Raw genomic sequence first — 27,996 nt, 5'->3', positions numbered from 1 at the left:
CTGTCATGTGACACCAGCTGCATACTTCCGGTACTGAATGTTAAAAAAAAGTTGGAGGAAAATCTCAACAGAAGTTTGCCCGCGTCTTATTAAAGTTCTGTGACGGGTGCCACGCCGACAAACACGACACTTTAGTGGGCCTTCGTTGGGGAAAGTGGGAGTTTATTTTTTATTTTAATTCAAATTTTTGTGGGATAAGGAGTGGACAAAGTTTGGAAGATGTCGACGACAGCGTTGTACAACGACCAAGGTGGAGGAGCGGAGACTGCGGTGGAGGCTGGCCAGGAGAGCACGGCCACGGCGGGGGCCGGGGCCGCCTTCGGACTCTTCAGCGCTGACTTTAAAAAGTGAGACCACTTTATTATTATTGTTTCATGACTACTTTGACTAATGCTAAGCTACGTATGCCACGTTGACGTGTCCTCAGTGGAGGCGAACTGTGGTAGCTAGCTACAATGATGGCCAGTGACAGTTAGCCACTAAATTTGGGTCAAAATGTCAGGTTTAGCCACCCCCGTTTCTCGCGGGGGCTGCGGTCCGCTCCCGCCTGCAATCAGCGCCATACAGCACTTTTAAGCATGCCTTTTAAAATTGTAACCGTGAGCAGCTTTTAACTTTTCAAACCACATTTTTTGAAATGACACATAAGGGTTCCAGTGGATCCTTAAAAACACGAAAAGGCATTGAATCATGAATCCAAAAACAAGGCCTCAATTGCCATTACAATGTCTGAAGTTAATCTTTCAAAGTCTTCAAAAATGTGTTCACACGTGCTACGTAGGATTTTCTGACTGTGAACTTGTATTGAGGCGATTTACCTTCTTAATTAAAAATGATTCACAGACTGACTTGTCATCACGCAGTTCCAAATGCAGCACCAACAAAACGTGTCATGGTTTAAGTCGAGACACTTTAAGGGCAATTTTATTGTGCCAGATCATTGGAATGGACACTGGTCTTAAAAAGAACATTGAACTTACTTGTTTCGTCATGGAAAGTCTTGATTTGGGTTAATAAAGGTTGAGAAACACCTGAATGTTGAGAACATTAAATATTTGGGGCGTCATGTCAGCCAGTTTCCAGCAGAGGGTAATGGTCTGCTACTAAGATTTCACCAGTCCACATTACAGCAGCTTCTCGGATCTTGTGTCTAGCTCGAGTTGGGTGGCAGTGAGGAATGTCACACATTGTTGTACACATTGGTGCCTCCAACTGGGAAGTATGTGTCACATTTTCACTTGTTTTAGAAGATTTTCTTAAAATCATTTTGAGGTTGTTTTTCCAGATACACTTAAGAAAGGTTTTTTTCTTTTATTTTTTTTTTTTGCAGATGAGAAAAATGAACAAAATATTTTAGGCAAGATTTTGGGATAGGAAAACAGATCCCGGATGTTTTTTGGATATCGATGGGAACCACAAGGCAAATATTTTTGGATTTTAACTGCAATTGTGAAATGACAGAGAGCAAACAATTTCTATGGCTTCTGGTTATCAGAATTAAAATGGCAGGAGACTTTTTTTTTGGGGGGGGGATGTTTTTCCAGATACCAAAAATGCTAAAACAAATGATTGTTGATGTTTTTCACATATCTGAAACTTAAACGAGTGAACCCAATGAGATGTTTATGGCCATAAGATATTGATTCAGGAGGCAAAGTCACAGAGATCACATGCTCCCGGCTGTTCCCTGACATTCTTCATGTTATCCGTCACGTCAAACACACTGCTAGGTGACTAAAAAAGTTGCCCACCGTCCAGAGCCGGGGAATGAACATGGTGACAGCAGGTGACATGGGGAGGATGGTCCTGGATAAACGTGTCGTCTGTTAGCAGAAGAATGACACGCTGTTAGCGAGCTGACTCAGTCTTGCGACTTAATTTGCCAAAGTCAAGAGGAAGAAGGCAAGCGGCGAGTGTGCAAACAAAGTCGACCGGTCGCCCCAGAGAGCAGCGGCGAGGAGAGCGTCTCGCTATGGACGCACGCTTGTTGACTTTCCGCTCTGAGGCAGCCGTGGCCGTCAGGTCGGCCATGGTGTCGGCTGAGCACCTGCAGCTGTCCTTGAAGTCCGAACTGAGCCAGGAAGAACGAACCCTAACGCTTTCAGCCAACAAGTCGCTTAGAGACTGGTATGATGGCACGGATGAGATCTGAGGACCTTGACTTGTCCGGTCTGGAGTTTAATTTTCATTTTTCATGTAGGGTAGAGTGTCGCCAAAGCTGTTGTTGTTTTTTGGATTGCTGAAATACCAAGGCATTAATTTTGGGGTGTTTTGGGGAGAACTAAAATTAAAAAAACAAATTCTTGATGTTTGCTAACATCAAATTCTTAACAAGTAAAAAAAAAAAAAAATCATTCAAATTATGGAAAATATTTCAAAAAGTTGTCGTGTTTTACAGTTTACCAAAAGATGGAATCAAATGTTGTTTTGTGTATGTTTGTCATCCATCCAAAACCCAAAGATCTGAAAACCGAGACACTAAAGTAACTGTACATATATATTTTTTCTCATATTGCTGAAATGTGAAGAAAATAATTTGGGATATTCTTGAAACATTTTAAATTTTTTTTTTTTTTTTTTTGTACGAAACACAACATTTTAAAATCCCATTTATGAAAACTGTGATTGCTGAATTTTTCGGATTTGGTATTTGGACATTGTGTTGGGAATGTTGAGCACAACAAATGTCTGTGTACTGGTACACAATGCGACTGCAGTTTTTGCATTAGCTCAAGAATGAGCTGCTCCAGCAAGTGAGTGATTAATTCCACTTGTGTTTTTTTTTTCTTTCCAAAGTTGGCCTCTTGACACAAACATCGCCCTTGTGGACCTTTCACACGCGACCTGAATATCTTTAACAAGCCAAAGTGCCGCTGTTATCACAATTCGTCTTGCTTTGTGGCCTTCAGGAATGAAGACCTTAAAGAAATGCTGGAGAGCAACAAGGAGTCGCTCAAACTGGAGGCCATGAAGAGAGTCGTCGGGGTGAGTGTGCAGTGTTCCTGGATTCCATACAGATGTTATTCACTTCATCTTGTGAACACAACTATGTTTTTTTCTCTCCACAGCTGATTGCCAAAGGAAAAAATGCGTCGGAGCTGTTTCCCGCCGTGGTGAAGAACGTGGCGAGTAAGAATATCGAGGTATGACTCGTCGTCTGTTTCCAAGTCTGCGCCAAAAAAAAGGTTGCTTCACAAAGTAGGCTGCTAGTTCTGAAGTCTTCTGGTAGACCTTCACCTTGAGTGCGTTCAGTAGGCAAATTGATCGTTATTCCTCCTGTGCCAGCACCCTCAACATTGTCAGTTTGAGACATGGAGAAAAAAAAAAGTCTTGTTCTCAAGTCGGTTTTGTTTGTGTCATTTGCCAGCTGAAGAAGCTGGTCTACGTGTATTTGGTGAGATACGCGGAAGAGCAGCAGGACCTCGCCCTGCTTTCCATCAGCACCTTCCAGCGAGCCCTCAAGGTAACGCCTTTCAGCATTTGCTCTTTCCGTAATACCCTTAATTGCCACAAGATGGCACCAATGTCACAGCCAATAGGAAAGTAGTATCGGGTTTCCAGTAGAAAAAAAAAAAGACAATTTACAATCAAACGCACACACATTTTGTAACAGGACCCAAACCAACTGATCCGGGCCAGCGCGCTGAGGGTTTTGTCCAGCATCCGCGTCCCCATCATCGTCCCCATCATGATGCTGGCCATTAAGGAGGCGGCGGCCGACCTGTCGCCTTACGTCAGGAAGACGTCTGCCCACGCCATCCAGAAGCTTTACAGGTACCTGCGCGCACTTTTAATGCGACCATCTCGTTGATGTTGGGCCTAATCTTTGCATCTCTAGAGCAGTGTCATGAGTCTGTGCGGAACTTGAGTTTGAGGCTTCCTTTTGCACCGAAGCGTGACAAAGATCCATATTGAACACAATAAGATTACTCAAATGCATCCCAATTCACAGATTTCGCTTGTTATTAGTTAAAAAAAAGCAGTCTTTTTGTCTTAAGGTGGTTTGATGTTGCACGGCTTCCATAGAGTGATGGACGAGGAAAAGCGTGATGTGCATACCTTCCACAAAAAAAACATTGTTGTGGCACTATACTATTTTTGATTATTATTATTTTTTTTAATACCTTTTCCACATTTTTGCTCCTCAGCCTCGATCCCGAGCAGAAGGAGCATTTGATTGAAGTGATCGAGAAGCTCCTGAAGGACAAAAGCACGGTGAGTGCTGCCACCAGAGGGCAACCCAGTGAAGCGATTGCCCCCCCTGGTCCTTTTGTATCCCTGTGCCACAGTTTGTTCTGGCAGTGCCTCACTTTTTTTTTTTGCGGCCACTTAAATCCACACGTCCTCACGTGCTCCTGCTTAAGCTTTCGTTGAGCTTTACACATGTGTCACCCCATTTTACATTCATCACGCTCTGAGGTCTTAAAAAAAAATCAAAATTATTGGAGCTGGTCTCAATGAATGAATGCTTAATTTGTTTGCTTCACTACACTCATGCTCAGAGTTCGGTGATTATGTATTCATAGCATACACTTGTAATTGTACAAACAAATAAAGCAGGTTGGGCCAACTGCTGGGACGGCAAGCTTGGGAGCAGATATATAGCATATTTAGCTGCAGCCCATTAACGAAGACAGATGACTTCTCTGCGCACACGTGAGGCTTGGGAATTGAGCGGGGGGCGACGGGGGTGGGAGACACCATCATCACACAAGTACTAGCTGCTGCTGATTAATGGCGAAACCCCCTCCTGAATATTTAATAGACATCACAAGTGCGTTTTTATGCCCGTGTATGGTTTTAGAAGTGGCATGACATGATGAGACGGTCAACTTGATATGCTGTTCTTTTACAAACAGAGCACGCAACAGTATTCGCAGGCAAGCAAATATTGTGAGTGGAATGGTGTCTACTACCGGAGTTTAGTTGCGGACATTCTCTGCCTCTTCTTGCTTTCAATTACCGTATGCTGCATCTCTTCCTGCTAAACTGAGGCCTGGCGTGTTGTGGCGCAATGTGGTACTACACTGACATTGTGCAGTTTCAAATTGGGACTTGCCCTAAATAAAGAAAAAAAAAAAACAGAAATGCTGTAAAAAATTCTAATAGACATTAGCGCATCGTTCACTTTTATGTGTTTATCAGAAACGCCTGGATATGGTCGTAATTTTAAATGTAAAGGCACACATTTCTCAGCCCATCTACCCACTATTCCCCATCGCCTTTTGTTGTTATTGCAGTTTATTTCCTTCTCAAGAAGTTGAAGCTCTGCGTTGTCTGTGATGAGTTCATTTATAAAAACAACAATAACAAAAAAAAAAACCAAGCCTGTGGACGCAGTTAGGAACGCTATCAGGTGATCGTCAGGAAACCTGAAGTTGCTGTTGCCTTCTGACATTTACATTTCTAAATGTGCCCGCTTGTTTTGGTGGCTGTGACACACATTGGTGAGGGAGCACGGGTGTAGGCATGGGGATTTTGCGGCTGTTTTAAAGACAAAACGGGACAGCGTGATGGGAGTGTCGACGGTGGAGTTCGTGCAGCTGTTTTAGCGTGATGGATCTATTATGTCGCCCATTACAAGATTAAATGATGGATCCCTCCCCATGTTCACCTTCCCAGCCCGCCACTAAATTGAAACCTGAGAAGGAAAGAAGGTGAGGGTTCCTATGATTAGGGACGAGGTGGGACAGCCATTAATTTAAGAAGGAAGGGATGGATTGTCCGACGCCACGATGTACTATCCATCAAAAAAAAAGGGGGGGGAGGGGGCAGTGTTGTCTTTACGTCAGCCTAATTAGAATTCATTGCAAACACAGACTCAAGGACGCACTCCTGACCCTCATATTTTTTGAGGAAATGTTAATAGAAGAGCCATTTGCTAAATGTGTAATTTTTTTTCTTTCCCCTTCCCATTACCACCATATCAACCACACTGACCGTTCTTGACGGCGTGGGAAGTTTACCTTTGAGGTTGGAAGTTGGTACACAGTCAACTGATTGCCAACCAATCGCTGGGCACACAGACAAACAACCATTCACACTCACACATCTAGGGGCAATTTAGAGTGATTCGTCAACCTAGCATGCATCATGTTTTTGGAATGTGGGTGGAAAATGGTGTACCCAGAGAAAACTCAACAAACACAGCACGGGGAAATCATGCAGACGCCACACAAGAGGACCAAAGCCCGGAATTGAATGCCGGTTGGATCTCTGAAATGTGAGGCAGACGTGCTAACAGGTCCCGCTCCGTTTGATATTATACTTAAAAAAAAAAAAAAAAGAAGGAAAAAACCCCATCAGCTACCATCTGTAGAAAACAAATAGAGAAACAATCTAGACCAACAAATGGAGCCAAACAAACTAAATTATAGAGTTGTTCTGCTTCCCGGGGAATTGCACATAAATTGCTTTGATTTGTAGGAAAGGTGTAATTGATGGATTTTCTTCTCAAGCTTGTGAAAATGACTCAATTTAAACTTTGAAACGCTAACATTTTTCACCCCCGCAATGATCAAAGATGGTTGCAATCAAAGTTGAAAATACTTTATTCTTTTTTTCCACTCCTTTTTAGCCTTGCAGGTGTAATGTGGTCAGATTTGTTAACAATTGTTTCTATTTCCCCTGAGTGGCTCGACACACTTTGTTGATTTTGTCTAATTAGGGGCTTTTTTTTTTTTTTCTTGGTCCTGGCCAGCTTGTGGCGGGTAGCGTGGTGATGGCCTTCGAGGAGGTGTGCCCGGATCGCATCGACCTGATCCACAAGAACTACCGCAAGCTGTGCAACCTGTTGGTGGATGTGGAGGAGTGGGGCCAGGTGGTCATCATCTCCATGCTGACGCGTTACGCCCGCACGCAGTTCGTCAGCCCCTGGAAGGAGGTGACTGGTTACACACCATCTGCACCATGACATTATTCTCAGAGATTCAGTCAATTCATCCACAGCGCTGTATATTAAAATTGTGAGAACATATTTTCTTATTGAGAAAAGTGCAACAACAACCAAATGTTTTCTTTTTGGGGAAGTGCATCATCAATAATAGATTGACGTTTGGGGGTTGAGGGATCCGAATAAATAATTTTAGAAAAGTGCAGTAGCAATAGTTTGTTATGGATAATTTTTTAAAGTGCAGCATTACCGGTAATTGTTGTCTGTTTAGAAAAGTGCATAGTTTGTTTTTGTGGGGGAGTGAAACATAGCCGTCTTCTTTTTTGGAAAGTGCGACAGTCAAGCAATATATTGTCTTCATTTTGGGAACGAGCCACATCATGAGTTCGGATTGTTTTTACAGTGGTGCGCCATCAATATCTTTTAAGTGAGTGCAGCAGAGATTATTTCTTTTTTTGTTCTTAGGAAAGTGCAGAATCAATAGTTTTTTGTTGTTGTTTTTCGGAGAGTGGAGTGTTTGATTCATTGTCTTCTTTTCTGGAAAGTGCTACATCACCAATCTGTTTTTGGGAAGTGCAACAAAACAAACAATCGATTTTTTGGGGGAAAGTGCCACATCCGGAGTTATATTATCCGGTTATCCGGAGTCTATTCTTTTTGGGGAAGAGCTACGTTACGAGCTACCAATTGTTTGTCGTTTTACAAAAGTGCAACACGGCATCAAAGAATAATCATGAGTCTTTTGTGGGACTGCCACATCAGATTAGTGTTTTATCAAGAGTTTCTTCTTTTTTGGAATGTGCCAGGGGAAAAAATTGTTTGGAAGCAGTTAAGTTTGACATACTACCGAAAGCACTCTGCTCGCTATGGCATTCATCAGCCTGAGACCGAGATGCACTGTGTATGTTTATAAAAATTTGCATGTGGCGAGGCCCTGAGGCTAGTTCCACTTCCTTGTACACTTATGTTTCTACCTTCGACATTGGAAATGTGTTTTATTGAACCAAGTTTGGACACCTTTTGAAATTCAGTTGCATTCTTTAAACAAAAAGGATTTGTCAGTGACAATTGTTGATATGAAGTGCCTTTGTGTCTTTGACTTGTCACGGCGGCGGCCAGGGTGCATTGTTTGTGGAAAACGACGACAAGACCTTCTACGACTCGGACTCTGAGGAGAAAAAAGATCTGGCGGAAGAAAAACCTTACATGATGGACCCTGACCACCGGCTGCTGCTCCGCAACACCAAGCCGCTGCTGCAGAGCCGCAACACGGCAGTGAGTTGGCAGCCCTTTTTTCGCCAAGCTGTTTCTTTGGCGCTTCCAGATAAAATGTACTGGTAGACAAAAACAAAAGACAAAATAATTCTGTGTTTGAACACCAAAAGGTTCAACCCAAGCAGATTATTTTATCTCAAAAGAAGGTCTGTGAGTTTATTGCTCACATAGCATAAAGACGGAAATTAGCAGAGATGTTAAAAGTCAGTATAAACCTTCAACCAACTGCTACTTCACCACATGGAATACCAACACACACATAGCATGCAACAATACGTATATTCTTCTCTCCACGTAGTGTGAAAACCTCCCCACTAATGTTCGTTTAAAAAAATGCGTGCAAACAATTAACCTGTGACAAAAGCCACCCCACACGACTTGTGCTTCCAAATCCACGCATAGACAAACACACTTCTCAGCAATGATGTATTCCTGGGCTGCCATTTTGTCTAAACACAAAGGCACATGGACAAACCGGTAGCTGTCACGAGATGGCCGCACACGTCGAGCGCTTCTCCATCACGCGGCAGCCTCAAGGTCTCCTCGCCGCTTCCCAATGATTAAAAATGGGACAAGCACTGCGGTTTTCTTTTTTTTTTTCCTCGTTTTTCTTCCCCGGTGCGGCGGTGAAAAAGCAGCCACCTTCTCCATCTTTGTTGATGCCTTTACACGCAAACCCCCACACACGCAGTATGTGCACGTGTATCGTCAAGCACTGCAAACTTACGGACACGGGGCTAAGTGTTTGCTGTGCTTTGAGGTGGTGATGGCAGTGGCTCAGCTTTACTGGCACCTGGCGCCCAAACAGGAAGTCAACATGGTTACTAAGTCTCTGGTGCGCCTGCTGAGGAGCCACAGGTAAACATTTGAGCGCACCCTGTCCGCCCACGATCACCAGTTATTGATCGCCGCTCTGTCGTGTGCCGCAGAGAGGTGCAGTATGTGGTTCTCCAGAACATCGCCACCATGTCAATTCAGAGGAAGGTAAGTGCCATTCAAACCCAAGGCCAGTTACGGCATTTTTTTGTTTGTTTGTTTTTTTTCTACTGATTTTTCAATGCAAACAGGGGATGTTTGAGCCCTTCATGAAGAGCTTCTACGTCCGATCCACAGACACTACGGACATCAAAACACTGAAGGTATGATCCGCATCGGCAATATCTTTATGCAGTGAATGCCGTTGGATCCCAAACTATTGTTTTTGTAGCTGGAGATCCTGACCAACCTGGCGAATGAGGCCAACATCTCCACCATCCTGAGAGAGTTCCAGGTTTGCGCTTCTCGTAGACGTTTTTTGGATGGGCGGCAGACGTTGACTTTGATTGTCTGCGCAGACGTACGTGAAGAGCCAGGACAAAGCCTTTGCGGCAGCCACCATCCATGCCATCGGACGATGCGCCACCAACATCGCAGAGGTGACCGACACCTGCCTCAACGGTCTGGTGCTGCTGCTGTCCAACAGAGATGGTAAAACGGCCGCTGTTGTTCTTCCTCTCATTATTCTCCTCATTCTTACGCTTTCATTTCTTCAGCGGTTTTAGTAGCAACTTGCAAATGTTTCTGATACATAAGGGGTCATACTGCAATTGCAGTTATAATTGACAAAGGTGATTAATTGGTAGGAATTTAGTCATTCTGATTCCAATATTGATTATTGTGAGAACCAAAGGTCGCCGCCTTCAAATTTCTTTGACACGGGAGAAATTATGTTGTCATATTGCCTGCGGGGTTGTGTGCAGAGGGCGTGGTGGCCGAGAGCGTGGTGGTCATCCGGAAGTTGCTGTTGACCCAGCCCACCCAACACAGCGAGATCATCAAGCATATGGCCAAGCTCTTTGACAAAATCACAGTAAGATGCCATTCGGATGTGATTTATTTAATCCATGTGCAATGAGACGTGCTGCTCGATCCTCCCGGCTGGACTCCCGCAGGTGCCCATGGCTCGCGCCAGCATACTGTGGCTCATGGGCGAGTACTGCGAGCGCGTGCCCAAGATTGCGCCCGACGTGCTGCGCAAGATCGCCAAAACATTCACAACGGAGGAGGACATTGTCAAGCTGCAGGCCGTCAACCTGGCGGCCAAACTCTACCTCACCAACTCCAAGCAGGTATGAGGATGTCAAGCACAGAACAAAAGAATGTGTGCCTTTGTAAAAAAAAAAATGGTGGTGGGTGGATTTCTTCTCTAGACCAAGCTGCTGACCCAATACATCCTCAACCTGGGCAAGTACGACCAGAACTACGATATCCGGGATCGCACCCGCTTTATACGACAGCTGATCGTGCCCGGCTGCAAGAGCGGCGCCCTCAACAAGTACGCCCGCCGCATCCTTTTGGCACCCAAGCCCGCCCCCATGCTCCAGTCGGCTTTCAAAGGTACTTTGCACGAGCGGGCACAATAGCCGCAGCCACTTGACCGGATCTGCGTGACGAGTGCTGACCGCACATTTTACAATGATGATTTTGTCTGTTTTTCTTGCGCTGCCACTTTTTCAGATCGAGATCGTTTCCAACTGGGCACGCTCTCTCACAGCCTCAACAGCAAAGCCACCGGATACCAGGAGCTGTCGGACTGGCCCGCAGTGGCACCCGACCAGTCCGTGAGAAACGTGGAGGTCATTGAGCCAGTAAGTTACAGGTCCCACAAATCCCCCCCGCCCCCCCAAAAAAGATTTATATTTCTTTTGTGCAGGAAAATTACCCGTATGACAAAATTAAAGTAATAAATAAACATATTTGGATGAACATTTAATATTATTTTCTCTTCTAATTAAATAATATATTTCAAATTATTCGAATGTAAAAGAAAACTGTTTTGTATTTAAAATCATACATTTACGTACAGGTACATTAGAAATGATTCAATGTACATTTCTCAAGTCACGCAAATTAATTAATTTTTATTGTTCACTGGTTTCAGTTTAATTGCGCTTATAAAAATAAATACAAACTATTCAATATAACAATGAAAATATCCTCTGGCCTCATTTTTCAGTTTTGTTTTCACAGTACATGATAACCTGCTGACACACTTTGATCGCGAATAGTTAAAATCTGTGAATAATTGCCGCTCCTAGTCATTGCCATGTTAAAAATATTGTTGTAAATGCAAAATATCAACTCAATAACCAGAGATGGTTTCAAAAGACAGCCTTGACTTCTATTCTTTCCTTCACCATTACAACATGGGTTCCCCTCCCAAAAACGAAGGAAAATGTTATTTCACAAATGGCGAATCGTGAATGTGCAGGCTTCCCCCCAAAAAATTGTCTTCCTGGATGGTTTCTTCTGGAGCCCGACTCTGCGTCAAACTAATGGGGCCTGGATTACCTGTTCTGCCCCAAATCTTTTCCCATGTTTGTAAGAATGATAAATGGGATCATATGTTCTTCCTTCTGCGATTTTCAGGTGAAGGAATGGGCGCCGCTCGTCGGGAAGACCAAGTCGGCCCAATCGGACGACAAGTTCTACTCTGATGAGGACGAAGACAAAAAGGACGACGCCTCTGGCAGCAGCGACGACGACGACGGCAGCAGCAGCAGTGGCAGCAACAGCAGCAGTGAAGGTTCGTGTCACAACTCGGTTTACTACAATACAAATTATGCGATCTACACTCTTGTTGTTCATAGCTGTTAATGAAACATTTGCGACATGGTGCATATAACGTGGTGATTTTCTGGTTGCACAGCGTCAGAGTCTGGAAGCAGCAGTGACAAAGAGGATGAGAGCAGTGATGAGTCCGATAAGAGCTCCACTGGCTCAGAGAAAAGTTCCAGTGAATCGGAAAAGAGCCCTCACGAATCCGAACAGAAGAAAAAGAAAATGACGAAGAAAAAGTCCAAGAAAGCCCAGGCGGAGAAACGCCAGCAAAACACATCTGACAGGTACTCCAAAAGCCCAAGAGTACTTTAAAATGGGTGGGTGGGTGCGGGGGGGGCTTAGATGTTCCTTTTGCTTCCTTTTCGCCTTCACATTGACTCGGCTTTTGCAAAGAACAAAGAATATATGCCTGCAAGTCGAGCTACATTAGTCTCCTGTGTGTGTTGCATCACTGTTTGTGTTCGTAAATCTGTCGTAACATTGATGCTAAAGCGGCTGCGTGTGAGACAATGTCTGCTGATTGTTGTGAAGTTCACTGTAAACCGAGGTGGGCTGTAAAAATACCCGCTAATCTGTTTCAACTATATGGACACTAAATGAGGATATGAAAGCGACCTGACCGACGTACTTCCAGATTTTTGCCTTCATTACACTAGCGAGTGAACTTTTTTGTTTCAAATTGTTTGCCAGTGTGCGAATGCTGAACTGTGACATAGGGGAGGTCCACTGTATATGTCCCATTGACACAGAATGAAGGTACAAAGACCACCTGGCAATTTCACCGCTCAGTTGGTCAAAACTGAAGCCCCTTTAACACTGTCAAGAAGAAGAAAAAAATGCCCCTACACGAGTCCCATTAAGGAGCTAATCAAGCAGAATGGTCCTCCACCAGCGTGGGCCACGTTTACACGGCTAATGGCTAATGACTCGTGATTGGTCACCTAGCAGCCCGGTGTTAGAAAAACGTTGTAGTCGACTCATTACGGCGCTCTTTTCAAATTCACATCCTTCACACAAAGTGGCAGCCAATGCCCGCGCTCTGCCTGCCCCCGTTTTTGCCATTTGCCGGCGTAATTAGCGCCGCTGCCACACACACGTGATAATTAGCGCCCCCCCCCCCCCCCCCCCCCCCCGTGCCTCCACAAAACAAACACGGCATCATGCCCTCATTACGGCCCAGTCGTTCCGGGCCCAGCCTAATCAGGCCCGCCGTGATTTATATGACTTTTTCCTGTTCGCCTCAAATGGAATCTGTAGGCCAAACGAATACTGGCTTTTCATCATGGCCCAAGTTAGACAGTCGGTTAGCGTCACAATTTCCCCCATTAATTTAACAGCCGAAAGTAGCGGGCGGGCGCAGCGGAGTAAACACTCATTATCGGGACAAATTGAAGAGACACGGAGCCAGCCAATGAGACGGGACGGCGGTGGAGAAATGTAACATTAAATTAGCTTGGCAAAGGCATTGATCGTTTTGTTTTTCTGACCTACTTTGCATCTCGCCGGGAATTCCCGTTTAGTTCATTGCGTCGAGTGCCTACGTTGCGAAGCCGCGCGCAATTGGTGAAAATCCCAGTGTACTGTATCGTCAGTGTAGGCACTCTCGGGATAAGTTTACTGTCAAACTAAAGGTCAAACAAAAGTTGTTTTGAAGCTATTTCATAAAGTCTTTGTAGCCTAATGGTAGTTACAAATGATGCAAAACACCAATCGATGGACTAACAAAAATTAGCATCCATATTGCAGTAACTAAATATCCAGCAAATGATATTCAAGCAACACATGTAGAATATAACACTTGCAAGCATATCTTCACGTTCTGTGAAGAACAATTAGTTATTATTATATATATTTGTATACACAGTTACAGGAAGAATTATATAACGACACTCTGTTTGTTTCTTTATCTTGTTTGTTTTAGTTCCCTGTCCAACTTAAAGGTGAACTATAGTGTGCTATTTTTCTTTGTTTCATTTGCAAGGTTAGAACTGATAAATCCCACCTGCATTGTTTCAATTTTCACTGGCTTTTATTTCTCCATGACACATGCCTTAAAATGTCAGCAATCCGGAAAGATTAGGAAAACTCGATGCCACGTTTGACGCTCTTCTTTTGTCTTCCAGCGACTCTGATAAAGATAGTGACGAGCCCATGCAGGAAGGTAGCAGCTCATCGGACGAAAGCTCCTCGTCAGAGTCTGTTTCGGACTTGGACTCTGTTTCTGCCGCGAAGCAACAGAGGAAGAACAACCTCCAGCCCAAACCCAAGGTAACGCTTTATAGTGATGCCTTTTAGCCTGCAACCACTTATTTTTGACACTGTAACTTTCTATGCTGACTTGGCCAACCTGAGTCTATTCACTCTGGTGTAGGTGGAAAGTACGCCCGAGAAGGAAGTCTCCTTGCTGGATCTCGACGACTGTGAGTTCACTAAGTTGCAGTAAAATGCGCTAAAGTTTCGCAGCTCAAATCTGCTGTTCCAGCCTTCTATTATCACTAGAAAAGCAGTATTCCTTCAAGCTGTTTCTATTCATTCTTGGAATGGTCATAACTAAATGGAGGAAGTGAGCTAGTCTGCTAGCAAAGGGGAGAAAATAGTTACACACAAAAATGTGTGATCTCCCCCAAAACTTAGTAGTCCATGTCATGTGGTTTTTCTTTCAGTTTTCCCAGCGCCCACAAACACAACCAAGTCCACGGTGCTCTCCTCCAGTTTGCGGTCTGACCTGGAAGGACTTTCGCTCTCTGCCGTCTCTGCCACCACCACGCCGGTGAGCGTGTGTGTGTGTGTGTGTGTGTGTGTGTGTGTGTGTGTGTGTGTGTGTGTGTGTGTGTGTGTGTGTGTGTGTGTGTGTGTGTGTGTGTGTGTGTGTGTGTGTGTGTGTGTGTGTGTGTGTGTGTGTGTGTGTGTGTGTGTGTGTGAATTTGCATGTGTGTGTTCGTTTCTTTGTGTGTTGGTGTTTTTTTTTTTCCTGTCCATGTGCATTTTCTGTTTTTACACATTTGATGATGTGCGCGTGCTGGCGCATTATACAAAGTGTCAGGCAGCACTTCCTCCATCAAGGTGCGCTGAGAGTCTGTTGTTCGTGGCGGAGGCAGTGAAATGAGCTTCTCTTTCCCGGCGGAATGTTTTTACTCCCGAAGCCGACGTATTGACCTTTTCTGACGCCTTCTATTTATGGCCCGTCAGGATGCCTCCCTCGCTGCGCCTGTCTCGCCTGCACCCTTGAACTCTATTTCGCTCGGCGGGCCTTCTTCCCGCACGCCACGCCATGCGTTGCCCTCCATCTGTCTGTTGCCCCACCACCACCACCTCCCGCGTGTCCTTTTTGTGTATATGTGATGGTCGACCTTTCCCGCTGTCTCTCGGCCTCCGTGTGTACTTTGTATCCCGTCGCTTGCTCCCGCAAGGGAGGAAACTGTCCAGATCATTCTTCCTATTTCCCAGGCGTCAGCTGTGTGTATTTTCTACCTCAGAGCCTTCCTCCAAACCAGGCTTTCCCCACCTGTAGTGAAAAGGGGTGTTCACACGGCAAGATTTGGTCCGGTGCTACGCCGCGGCTGCCACAGTAGAGCGTTCACACGTGCAAATTGGCTCCGGAGTAGACCCGGAAAACAGCTTACACCGGACCAAATTTGATCCACCTCAGGGAGGTGCTTTAAAAATTTGCTCCAGAGCAAATGATTGTTTGCAAAGCAGCACCGGTGTAAATTTGCACGTGTGAACGCAACTAAAGAGGCACACTACCAAACAAAAATTTTTAAAAAGTGTCCAGTCAATACCACAATGGGCAAGTACTGATACCAGGTATCAGTAATCTTTGTATATTTTAGTGTTGATGAAGTAAATCTGTACAGTGTAACGAAATGGCAAGCGCACTGCAATGTTGTCTTTGTACAGACGAAGTTTATGCTTTAATGACGTGGGCGTGTTCATCCGCGCCGCCTTTCCCAGCTCGCCGGGTGACTCTGACTTTCCCTGCCCGCCCGTCACTCAGCATGATTGACAGCCGCTCTCAGCCTGCCAAGCAGGTGAAGGCCAGCCGCTAGAAATGCAGATTACAACATCTGATTTAGAGGCAATTCTCTGCATAAATACATGATATGCGCAGCGGGGTAAATAAGTTCACCTTTTGATATGTGCTCGCACACAGTGTGGCCCCGGTGTCATTTCTATTTCTGCGCAATCTGCCCACGGAGGCGGCGAGCGAGTCTCAGCTGAGCGCTCGGGTCCTTTTAGAGAATTACTGCATGGTTATCAAAGGCATTTAGATTAACCTCGGTCACTGCCTTTGACCCGTGCCACGCTCCCCCACTCGCTCGCATTCGCCAACTCCCCTCTAATAACATTTTGACATTAGAAACTCTCACCGACGCCTCCTTAAATCCCAAGCGTAGCCGCGGACCTCTTCCAGTGCCGATCCTGATCGTGTTTCATTCATAATTAGCCGGCCGGAGCGACCACTGGGGGGGAAATTGAACTGTCAGTGGCATTTGACCCCATCTCGCCCAGAAGAAGGCCATCATAATTTGTTCATTTGGTGTCCCATCAGGCCACCCTGCCCCCCACCACCCGGCACGGGCGCCCCCAGTTCCCTGCTGACTCGTAATTAGACGTGAGCTCGGAGAGCAAACCTCTCGCCGCCATTCAAACGGCGCCAGATTGACTCTTGCCAAGGATGGGGAGAAAAAATTTTAAATAGCTTATCGGCTGACTTTGAGAAATGTTTGGGTCTTGCATAATTTCTTTTGAAACATTCACAATAAACATACAGTGGTGCCTTCAGATTAGGGTTGCCAAGGTTAGTCAGTTTGTCATGATCAAAACTGCCAAGAATTAATCTTATAATTGACATTGTTGATGATAGAAGCTTTGTTTTCCTTTCAAAAATTGTCTTGCCTCCCACGGCCCGGTTTTCCTTCTCAATGGAAGGCGAGATACAACTAACTTTAGCTTATGCAAAAAGTATGGACCCTATTTTAACCTCTTTTAAAAATCAAATATAAATTTAGTATTTTTTCGTTTTTTAATGGAGGAGAATTTACGTTATGTTGTGGTGTGGGACCACTTTCAACAAGATCGTGGGACCATGAATTCTTTACGATCACATGAATATTGAAAGATATCTCACCATGATGGCCACTTATCAGTGCTTGGGAGACAAAAATGAATAATTTGAGTTTTTCGAAAACTGGGAGCTACTTGTCAATTCTCTTTTTTTGTTTTTTTTAATTTTCTCTCTGAACATGCACATTCATGCGTTCCATCGACTGGGCAGCGTTTGTACGATGGGATCCATCAATTTTATTTTGAGAGGGAAGAAATTTCATCTGTGCTGTATGTTACACATACGTACGGCACATTTGACAAAGTTGTATTCAATTCAATCAAACAGTTTGTGACTGTGAATGATAGGCATACTGTAACTGTTCCTTCGCGTTCGCCATTTATTAGCACGAATGTGTGCTGGTGGCAGTCTTGGTAAGAGTAGCTCATTAGCTAATAAATTGGAATAAATGAAGTAACCTCGCAGCGAGACTCCAACTTACATGAGCGAGTCGGTGCGCTAGGCTATGGCAAACATTTATTTAATTCAATTTGTCACCAAGGTCTTTGCGCCTTCCCTCAATTAATTGTCTTCTCCACACACCGAAGGGGACAATTAGGCCTTAAAGTTCCTGCTTGAGGGCACAACGAGCTGCTTTTTCTTTTTTTTTTTTCGCTCTCCGAAACCAGAAATGGATTTTCAATATAAATCTCCTTCCCTGCATCCCTTTCTTGTAAATGGGCCGTCATGCGCGCGAGGCTACGCCCGGCTCCCGTTAGCCCTTTCGGATATGTCAGCGGGATTTTCAGGTCATTTGCCATGGAGGAATCGGAAGCGCATCCTCGCCGGCCGCCGCTCTGAAGGTGACTGGCGGCGGGCGTCATCCATCACGCCGCCTTCCTTTAAGTTGACGCATAATAGAGCCTCTCAATCAACGTGTTCCCTCGTTGTCACCTACTTTTCCTGCTGTCCGCCGAGAAGATGATGACAGTGACGAGGAGGAGGGAGGATGGGGGGAGTGGAATGCGGCTGACAAGGGAGTCAAGGTTACATCCCTCTTGTTGCCTTTATTTACACTTGAGGTGTTATGGCCTGTGGAACAGGACAAGAGCTCACGTTGGTACTGCTGTCAGACGTTAACTGTCCACTGTGTCAAATGAGTGATAATAAGCCCCCGGAAAGCTTGTCCGGCTTCCAGGAAGACGGCCCGATAAATTTGCCGGTTTGACGGGCGCCCACGCTAACTAATATTTGCTTGGTCTCCTTTTTACACCATGTTGAGGAGATTGTTAGTGGGATGGCGTCAAGGACTCCTGCTGCTGTTGGTGAAGTTTTTAGTGAGGAGGAATGAAGGTTTTGATGTTCCCTTGTCAAGGGAATTCAATCTAGTTTTTAAATTCAGTATACATTTTTAAATTGTTATAAACGTGATAAAGTGTCAAACTTTTTTTCATCATCTCACTTTTCTGTGTTAAGCACTCACCTGGTCCAAAAAGTACATAAAAGTAAGTAAACCTATTGACACCATGTTGTCATAGTCGATTAGCCTAGAAAAGTTTAGAAAATGAATGCAATTAAAAAAAAGATACACACACCCCCTAGGAAGTTTAAAAATGCAATCCAGTTTCAACAATGGTTGGTTATTTCCTCTTTTTTGGGCTCATTAGTCACCCTTCCTTCAAAGTTAAGAAAAAAATCAGTGCCAGAGTCACTGATCAACACGAAATTGAGGGGACATGTCTATCATCATGGGACGCAACAAAAGTTCTCTTGGGTCCTTGGCTGAAATGAAACAGGAAGTTAGCCATTTTGGTTTATTGGTCTTCAAAGGCAAATTAGCTCATCGATGCCCTGTGAATTCTGTACTTGGGGGGGGGGGGGGGGGGGAATCAAATCCCCGCAACAGATTTGCCAATTAGCACAAATTTGTGTTGATGTCCGTCAACAAAAATCTTGAGTTTCGTGATGTATTGGGGGGGAAAAAAATATATACACTTACTTGACAATAAATGTGATCAAGAAGCCAAGTGAAGACGTGAGAAGTCGAGAATGTCTGCGTTCCAAAAAGCATCCCAGCTTGCGGTTTTTAACCTCCGCTTCATGCAATTTCTTGCGACTGTAAGGGTATAAGCGCCTTTTTTGTTTGTTTAAAGAAACCAAGTAGCCTCTCACTGGTGCCTTTGCGAGCCCTTGCCTTTCTATTCTTTACATTCTAGTGAACATCTAGTCCATTTCCCTCTGCCAATGAGGACATTTCTAAATTGGGCCTATGCTTGTTCACAAAGTTTTATTCCAGGAGAAGGGGGGGGGGGCACTCTAATCGGATGCAGTTCTTTTCCGAGTTATGTCCTGACATTTTATGTTTTTTTCCCCTTTACAGGTGACGAGTCCGTCTTTCGGGCCGGTGAAAAGCTACGAGTTGCTTCACCACATGACCGGTAAGGGCCTGTCTGCCAAGTACCACTTCCCCCGCCAGCCCTGCTTGTACGGGCGCAGCATGGTGGCCGTGCAAGTCACGTTGACCAACGGCTGCGAGCGCCCCCTGGAGGAGATCCACGTCGGAGAGCGGAGCCCCGTTGGCCTGAAGATTCACTGTTTTAACACCATCGGTGAGTTCAATCATCTGCTCTCTTGCGAGACCATAAATCATTTGTAATGTCGTTTTGCCCCTCATGAACTCATAAGCAAAAATACCACTGTAGTGTTATTCAAAAAGAAAAAAAAAGATGACGTTATCCTGATGCCTCCAAGTCCATCAATACGGCCTGAGCTAATCCCCGCTAGTTAGCATCGATCACGCTCCGGCCTCATTCTGCCGCATGACTGTTTCCCTGCCGTCAAAGCTCGCACTCGCGCGTGCTCAGCGGCCGATTGCGGCACATTGATCGCGGTCCGAGGAAGTGGCGTGGCCAAACGGCGGGTGATTGGGATCGATGGGCAGAAGTCCGCGGGAAGAAAAGGCGGCATTCACCCAAGCAAATCTTTACTTGCCGCTTCTGTGTCGATGGGGGATGAATGATTATTAGAGCTTCAAGTTTCACGTGCCGAATGTCTTCACAAAAACAAAGCACGTCGTTGCATCATCTTCCCAGAGTCTTACAGCCTTCATACTATTTTCATTTCCCTTTTTTGAAATTGGTCAATTTTACAGTAAACAGCTGAGTGGAAAACGGCTTGAAACAAGCAATCTACATGTCCCCCCCCCTTTTTTTTTGTAGACCTGTGCGTGCCATTCATGTCATCAGTGATGTTGAGACCATTTTCTCCCATTTCTAGTGGTAGAGAGCGCTAAGGAATACAGTACTTTAAAAAGTGTCTTAACACTTTTCAAACAGTGTACGAGGGGTAAAACTGTCTTAAAAACTCTTTTTATATCGTCTCCATATCACAGATTTTAACCTTATGGAGCGTTTTTGTCTTGATTCTATCAACTGTTGTGTGGCACCTCATCTCCTTGACGCTGATGCATCCTAAGATCGTTGTCGTGGAAACGTGCTGCAAGATTGAAGGACGGGCTTCTCATGCGCACACCGTTGGCCTTGACTTGCGAGCTAACGCACGGCTCTACCTGTCTGTTCCACTCTGCCGGCATCCCCCTTCTTTTCCTCCTCGCCACCCTCGTCACTCACAACAAACTCCCCCACTCCTTGTTTGTCTCTCTTCCACACAGAGCGTTTGGATCCGGAGGCCTCTGTGACTGTTTCCATGGGCGTCGACTTCAAGGACTCCACACAGGCGGCCAACTTTCAGCTGTGGTAAAAAGAAAAAAAATCTGACATCATTCCACAAATTCACAAATTCCAAGATTTTCAACTACTAGTTCGACATTCAACAAAACACATTATTCCCATTTGATATTCAACACATGTAGCACATTTAATTCACCTTGGTAACAGATTTCAACATTTTCAGGTCTAATTTCCAGGTCCCTACAAAAATTCACCATTCATTTCCATTCCACGATTTAGTATTGTTTCCTTCATTATCCGAACCGCTTATCCTCTATCATTTAACATAATTCCACATTCTCCCGTATTTTTTTATTCAGCAGTCAGTTACATGCAATTTCTCCCCACATTGCAAATGTCTAGTGTGACAGCCCACTTGCATCAGGGCCAAGTAGTAGCAGTAGCCCGCTGGATCCAGCCACCTACGTGGTTGTACTAGAACAGGATCACTGAGAAAGTCGTGAAAAAAAAAAAGTTTGTCTCACCGCTGTCTACAGGACGAGAGTGGAACAGCTAATCAGACGGATGTTTGTTTACGCCTCCGTTCTCACCTTAATTTCCACTCTGTGCCAGAATTCTCACTTGAGACTGCAGCCACAATTGATTAGCGTTTCTCTGAGATAACAATTATTCTCCCAATAATCGGGCCCTGGCCCGCTTCCGCTCGCTAAACGCCACTCAATAACCTTTTAAGAAAATCTGCCTTGGCACAGAGGAATCTATCCTGCCACAAAACCTCACTCTCAAAATAATTACGTTTGCAATTGAATTTGTTTTCAAATTGAAGCCCATGTGATGTGTGTTTTTTGTGGCGGCTCAGCACCAAAGAGGAGCACTTCGGTGTTTCCATCCAGCCCGCTGTGGGTGAACTGCTGACACCCTACAGCCTCTCGGAGACGGACTTCTGCAAAGAGCAAAGTAAGCCCAAATACGCTATCCAACTCACACCAGCGTAAAAACAAGTTCATCACTCCATAGTATACGACAGTACAGTAAACTGCTGTGTGTCGCAAGGCATAATGTTCCATTCCCAACTCCCTCCAACAGGTAAACTCCGGGGCATGAACGAGACCTCGGCAACTATCGCCATGGCGACAACAGGCATCTCCAATCAAGCCGTCGCCAAGCGAGTCCTGTCGGTGGCCAATGTGGGCATGGTGGCCTCCTCTGAGAGTCATATACACAGGTCAGTCAAAATATGAGCTGTGGCCATGACAACAGCTGTGCTCAAGTCAGGGCAGGGCGCCTTTAGTTCCACAACAACTTTCACACAAGGCAATAACATCCTGCTTTTCACATTTTTTTTCAAGTACTTTTACACATCCCGCATGTTATAAACTCATTTCAACGTAGTTAAAGACATTTTTTAAACTATTCCTTTGCGCCTGTTCTCGCTCTCATTCAAGCACGTGTGTGTGCCCGTGCGTGTTGATATGCCAGGGGAATGCCCCAAGATGGCCGACTGTGTAATTGGGTGTACACAGAGTGTGCTAATGAGCTTCCTCCGCTGTCGCGCGCACCTTGAGAGATAATTGGGACAGCGTTGTGCTTCCTCCATCTGTCTCTCCTCCACTTCCTGGTTGTCACCCTCTCACGTGTGAGCGATTCCTACAGATTGAAAGTGGAGGAGAGAGATGCCGGCAAACGCAAAAGGAGGGTCGAAAAATCAATGTCAATATCCGATAGCGCGTATGTGCTGTGCTCACCAGAAGACGACGCGTGGCCTCGTGATGAACTCTCTCTTCACCACTCAATCATGTTCTCTCGTTGCGAACACGGTGGGACGACGTTTGGAGCGTTGATTCCGTACGCCACCGTGACATGTTACTAACAAGGCAGAACTGTGCACTAGTTGACATCTGCTAGTGACGACGTAGAATGTTCAGTAGACTTTTGTCACGACTAGTAGTTGTGCAGTTTTTTTTTAATTAAATAAAAATAAATTTATTGCCATGTAATTTTAAGAAAAAAATCTATATGAAAATACATTTAAAATCCATGCCCTGTACATTTTTTAAATGAATAAACTACATTGCCTTTACTACAAAATATAACGATGCCTGAAAAATGAAAATAATTAAATTGTTTCCTCTGTTGAACAAGAGGAGGAAAAAGTAACAATTTCTTTTTCAACTAGTTCTTAACATTTTCAACAGTATGTCTAAATGTCCTTTCCCGCAACGTTAAAAAAATACATATAATATCAGTCACTTTTCCCTTGAGTTTTTGAAAATTGAAATTATAATAGATAAACTCACACATTTTCTGTGATGTTAGTTTTAAAAATGTTAATATTTCTATTATTCTCCCTTCTTTTTTTGATTGTCAAAATAGAAATTAATGTTCTTTCCCGTAGTATTAACAGCTGAAGTTCTTGTGTTGAACAGCAGGGTGCAGCACTGCTTCTCCGAGCCCTGCTGGGTGGCTTGGGGGGGGGGCCCGCGTTGATTGTTGATGCTATGGTTGGGTAAGGGGGCTGTGCCTGCCAAAGCGCCCAAATTGATTGCTGTGAGGGAGGATGGCAATAAATCAGGCAGGAAAGCAAATGTAGAAAAGACTGTTCTTGTTTGTGTCCAAACAAGCGGAATAAAATAAATGCGCTCCATTTTTCAGTCCGTTTGAAGGCAAATGTGATGGAGTGTTACCCGGCCCCAGAATACGCCAACACTTTGTTTAGAAAACACAATTCAATTAGGATTTAACCCTCTCTACGCCCACTTGTATCGGTCCCCCCCCCCACCCCCAAGCCACATGTACTTCATCAAGCCAGTGATGGGTGAATAAATACCAAACATCATTACAGTAGTTCCTTGTATTAGACTAAAATGTTAGAGCAGGGGTGCCCGTTAGGTAGATCCTGATCTACCGGTAGATCGAAGACAGGTCCCAAGTAGATCCGAGGAGTGTCGAGAAGAAAAAAAACAAACAACCATTTGTGTGTCTTTGTACATGTTAGTAATATATTTTTTGTGTTAATATACACTGCACACTAATCATCTTATCAGTCTCATTTTCACAAAAAAATAAAAAATAAAAAATAAAATAAAGCAGCTAAATCTTAAATTTGTGTGTGTGTGTGCGTGCGCGCGCCGGTAAGGGTAGATCCCGTGAGGTTAGTTGATCAAAAAGTAGATCTTTGATCCAAAAAGTTTGGATCAAAGGAGAAACAAATGATGTTTTTCCCGAAGTGAGATCCTGACAAGCGACAAAACCGGAAGTGTTACATCACTTTACGACAACAATAGCGGGGCTCACTATGGAAAGCGTACAAAGCCAGTTGGAAAGCGACGTTTCAAATGTATCTGAGGGAATCCAGGTGTGTGAAGCATTGGAGGAAGGGGAGGTTGTTGGCAAGATGTGTGTCAGACCCTACATGTATACCAAGTATATAGGCTGCGGTTTTTAGCCTAGCGTTATTTGTTTCCAATTCGATGCTGTGCCACGCTATAAATTGCGCACAATGTTATTACCTACTCGGTCCATGTATTTATTCCAGCTTGCACTGAGAGCAGTCATAGTGGGTTGGTGTCCTACCTTGTTATTGCTAAGGTAGTTCTGGTGCGTTGTCAGCCACGCCGCACAATATAACGCCAGCATTGTTAGTTGTAAACCATGACAGAGTATTCCATCCATGCACTCATATAGTTGGAAAGTTTTTGTACAGGATTACATCCATGTACACGTATAATACTTTGAATCAAATATTTTCATAAACAACAGCCAGAGTTATTCATTGATTATCACACCTACCTTTTCTTACAATTCCCCGTTGAGAAATCACAGATCTTCTAAGTGCCTGTAACAGAATGCTCGTCGACACCGGCGGGAAATTCATTCGCTTTTGCGAGAATGAAATGGTACCGTTCCAATTTTCTGGTCTATTTACATGGCCTATTCTTTTCTGTTGGCCACTCAAAGAGTTTGCCTGAATGTGAACACTGCATCGCCACACAGCGTCGAGCCATTTCGCCAAATTACTAACAATGGCAAAGAGCAATTGATGGGACAAACGACAATGCGTTTCAATGGCTGACTGGCGACTCGGCATTCTGTAAATGCCTGTATGCAATGTATTTTGCAGGTCTCTGTGGAAAAAGAAATGTGGCTGTACCTGTCTTAAGGGTTTAAATGAAAACATGTGGCTTGACGCAGCTCCAACTTAAAGCTTGGCCCTCGTCCCTTCAGCCTGAAATTTCCCGCATGGCCAAGTTTGGAGGGTTGGCGCTTGTAATCAGGCCATCTGGCCACCGCCGCTGCCCGCCTGGCCGTCCACTCGTTTGAAGGACACTCGTCCATCCCGCCGTCCGTCCGGCTGGAGCGCCGCCACAATGGCGTCCATTTCCTGAGCAGATTGTGTACTTGTGACGGGTTAAGTCGTACCCCCCACCCTTCCACGCTCTCACCGGGAGCCAGTGTAAAGGTGAGGGCGGCTTTATCTCGGGTGAAGGGGAGGCAGATGGCACCTGCGCGGACTCTGTCAAGTAAGGAGAATGGCGGGTAATTGGAGAGCCCCGCCGATCGATGCCAATCTGCCTGCTTGGGCTTGGCTCTGCTTTGCTTTGCTATTCTACGCGCCGCAATTAACGCACCGTTTTAGGCCCCAAACTGAGGCGAGTGCAAGGGAATACTAATGGCCTGTTTAGCGCGCCGCTTGACACCGATTGAATGCGTTCCCGGGTCAGCCGCCCTGACTCGCCATAATAATACGCCTGCGCATCGTATCAAATTTTAATCATGATCACAATTTGGGCTGGCGGGATTTAAAATGTCATCATATGTCCTCACGTAAGGCCATACAAATGTATGGAAAAAAATCGCAACAATATCGTCATCGAAACAATGGCACTTGCAAATATGCATGTTTGAATGCTCTCATATAGAATTGTATGCTTTTACCTGATTTGAACTGATCAGATTGCAACCTTAAACAGTATCCTGGACTATTTTTACAATTAATCAGTAAAAAAGGACCAAAATATATTTTTTAAATTGTTTGGTTGAACATTTTGCTATCTAGTTAAGATAAGAAAAGCTTTATTTGTCACACAATGGAGAAATTTACTGCAGCAAAATTATGAAATAGAGAAAGTAGAAGAATATAATGTTCTTGTTTTATCCCCATAAGTATCTAATAACTATTTATTTATTTATTGGAGAAATGTATTTATTTTACCAAAAAAGAAAAAAAAACTTCTGTATGATCACTGTCATGCTAGTTTCCGTGAGCTAATCTGTGGTGTTTTCACAATATATATTGGCAAAAAAAAAATGGTGACATTTAAACAAAAGATATGGTTTATTGAACACCGCGGACATTGTAAGGAATCTTAAAAAAAAAAAAAGAAAAAGAAATGCAATAAATGCCCATAACTCCATCTGCGACTGAGTAAATAAACTAGCCACTATTTGCGGGAGAACGGTATTTACACTTGAAGCGGTGTCTCCAGAGAGCCGGGATAAAAGCAGCCTTGGGCTGGTGTTAACAGGCCCAGTAAATGTAAGATTTATTTCCGAAATCCATTAGTGGGAGGGGGGAGGCGCCACGCGCGGCGGACGGACGCCTCGGGCCTCGGCGGAAGGAAGTAGAGCGACGGCAAATGCTTTTGAGGCCTGATTTGGCGCGGTGGGGCCTGAAGAGGCGTCAAGACAAGTGGCTAATATTTTAATTAAGGCTGAGAGAGAGCCAAGCGAGAGGCGGATAATAAACTCCCTCTTCTCTGTTGACGCTAATTTAGATATTCCCCAGAGGCCGCCGCAGACACTTTGGGAGCCGGGCACGGTTGCATTGTGTACGGGCAGCCCTTCCCCTCCCGTGCTAATTGGCGAACGCCTGGTCCCGTCCCATCCCGTCCGCGGGGGGGCTTCTCGACAGGCTTTAGTCGGGCCCAAGTGGCCGACGTTGTGGGCTGTTTGTCGGGCTAAATGGAGGCAGATGGCAGGCATGGGCGGGGGACCCCCAAGATGCAGCAGGCGGAAGGGTTGGGGGTTCGCAGCGGGTCGCAGCCTTCTTGTTAGGACCCTCTATGGTGGGGTGTGGACCATGTGCGCTGGGGCCATTTCTATGGAAATTGCGGGCTGGGAATTCCCCTATTGGGACGGAAGGTGGCGGGGGACCCCCTCGTACTCAATAGATAGCCACAGTCCATAAAATGAGTTTTTAAGTTGGGTTTGAGTGGCGACTGGGGCGGGGCCCTCACACCATCAGCTATCTGTCAGTCACCAGGATAATAGACCCGCTCTTCTCCTGTTTCTCTTTCGGTCAAAGAACTAAAATAATCTTGTTTTTTACTAAATATTTCATCTTTTACTTTCATAACAACTACTATTTTTACTCTAATATTTACTTGTACTGTGCAAGAATGTGACCTAAATGAATGATAGATGTTTTTTTTAAATTTTTTTTTTAACATCTGTACCGTATGGAACCTTGAGTCCAGCAAAAGAATCAGGTCCTCTCAAATTTAGTCCGGTTTGATACAATTTAGTAAAAAACTTTGTTGGATGAGGCCTCTGGAACCACATGTTGTTAAATCACATGCTGTACATTAAGTCTGACAGTGTATTTCCTCAGAAATTGACAGTTTTGTCGCTCTTTTGCAGTTGTTATTGTTTGTACTTGACCAAAAAGAAATTTTACGATTCGACATTGTAATTAGCATTGAAAAGAATGTTATCCACGAATCCCCTACCCCTCAAAAATAAAAAAATTGAGCCCACTTTTTTGACATTCTGCTATTTCCACAGTTGATTTAACTCATCCAAACATCAAGATTCACATAACCAAAAAGTCCAATTTTCCCACAATTCCATATTTTCCATGCAAAAAAGGAGACATTCAATGTCATTCGGGGCTGAACGATTTTGAAACATAATCAACTTGCAATTTTTATATTCTTTCAATGTCAGCAATTTAATGTGGGAATTTTGTTTCCCCCCCCCCCCCCCCCCAAGATCTTTATACGTATTTTTTTGAACAGACACAAGCAAAGAATTCATCTGTAAAATTTATTTTTAGATTTTTGTTTTGTTTTCTCCTTGAAGGAAGAACATGACGCCTGACATGCTCAATTTTAAATGGTCATTGTCTTCAACTCATGCGTCTTGATGTTTCCTCTGCGCCCACTGCAGGTTCGCGGGGCGTACGGTGAGCAGCGAAGTCCTGGTTCTGGTTGTTCTGGATCTGAAGGATGAGGCAGGCGACGGCGGCAAGCTGACCGTCAACAGCGAGAAGAGCGTCATGGCGTCCATGTTGCTGCGAGACCTCAAACAGGCCCTCACCCAGGCATAGAGATCAGCTCCGCCATATTTTTTTTCCTCTTAAACCAGTTCCAAGCCACATTACAAAAAAAACATTTGCTAATATTTCGTATGACGTATTAGCATTGTCCGCAAAAGCATTGCAGTAAATGTCCTTGAAAACACACTTTCAACATAAAACTATCTAGCCAAGTGGC

At 44.6% G+C, this 27,996-nt stretch overlaps 1 protein-coding gene and 1 long non-coding RNA gene across 4 annotated transcripts; one reads left to right on the top strand and one right to left on the bottom strand.

Moving 5' to 3' along the window:
* Positions 1-5: 5 nt before the first annotated feature.
* Positions 6-27,994, top strand: ap3b1a (adaptor related protein complex 3 subunit beta 1a). 3 transcript variants are annotated; one of them, XM_052050578.1, is made up of 27 exons: positions 7-347; positions 2,910-2,985; positions 3,069-3,143; positions 3,368-3,463; positions 3,614-3,774; positions 4,149-4,215; positions 6,701-6,883; positions 8,012-8,167; positions 8,928-9,025; positions 9,097-9,151; positions 9,235-9,306; positions 9,375-9,437; positions 9,502-9,634; positions 9,907-10,016; positions 10,099-10,275; positions 10,357-10,543; positions 10,664-10,794; positions 11,576-11,732; positions 11,856-12,051; positions 13,891-14,035; positions 14,139-14,187; positions 14,431-14,537; positions 19,195-19,423; positions 20,485-20,569; positions 21,363-21,460; positions 21,590-21,728; positions 27,671-27,994. In XM_052050578.1, the coding sequence occupies exons 1-27, from the start codon at positions 220-222 to the stop codon at positions 27,828-27,830; spliced, it is 3,333 nt and encodes a 1,110-aa protein (XP_051906538.1). In that variant the 5' UTR covers positions 7-219; the 3' UTR covers positions 27,831-27,994. The 3 variants fall into 3 exon arrangements, with proteins under 3 accessions (XP_051906539.1, XP_051906538.1, XP_051906537.1); XM_052050577.1 differs by having other exon boundaries at positions 11,576-11,738; XM_052050579.1 differs by lacking the exons at positions 20,485-20,569; positions 21,363-21,460; positions 21,590-21,728; positions 27,671-27,994 and adding an exon at positions 20,290-20,474 and having other exon boundaries at positions 6-347; positions 11,576-11,738.
* On the bottom strand, positions 15,724-16,221 carry LOC127591157 (uncharacterized). Its single transcript, XR_007959829.1, has 3 exons — positions 16,138-16,221; positions 15,897-15,999; positions 15,724-15,812 (listed from the first exon to the last, which is right to left on the bottom strand). It is a non-coding gene; the product is annotated as an uncharacterized LOC127591157 (long non-coding RNA).
* Positions 27,995-27,996: the final 2 nt, after the last annotated feature.

The sequence above is a fragment of the Hippocampus zosterae genome, chromosome 18 (genome assembly GCF_025434085.1).
Source record: "Hippocampus zosterae strain Florida chromosome 18, ASM2543408v3, whole genome shotgun sequence".
Classification (NCBI taxonomy): domain Eukaryota; kingdom Metazoa; phylum Chordata; class Actinopteri; order Syngnathiformes; family Syngnathidae; genus Hippocampus; species Hippocampus zosterae.
This window is presented reverse-complemented; position numbering and strand designations above follow the sequence as displayed.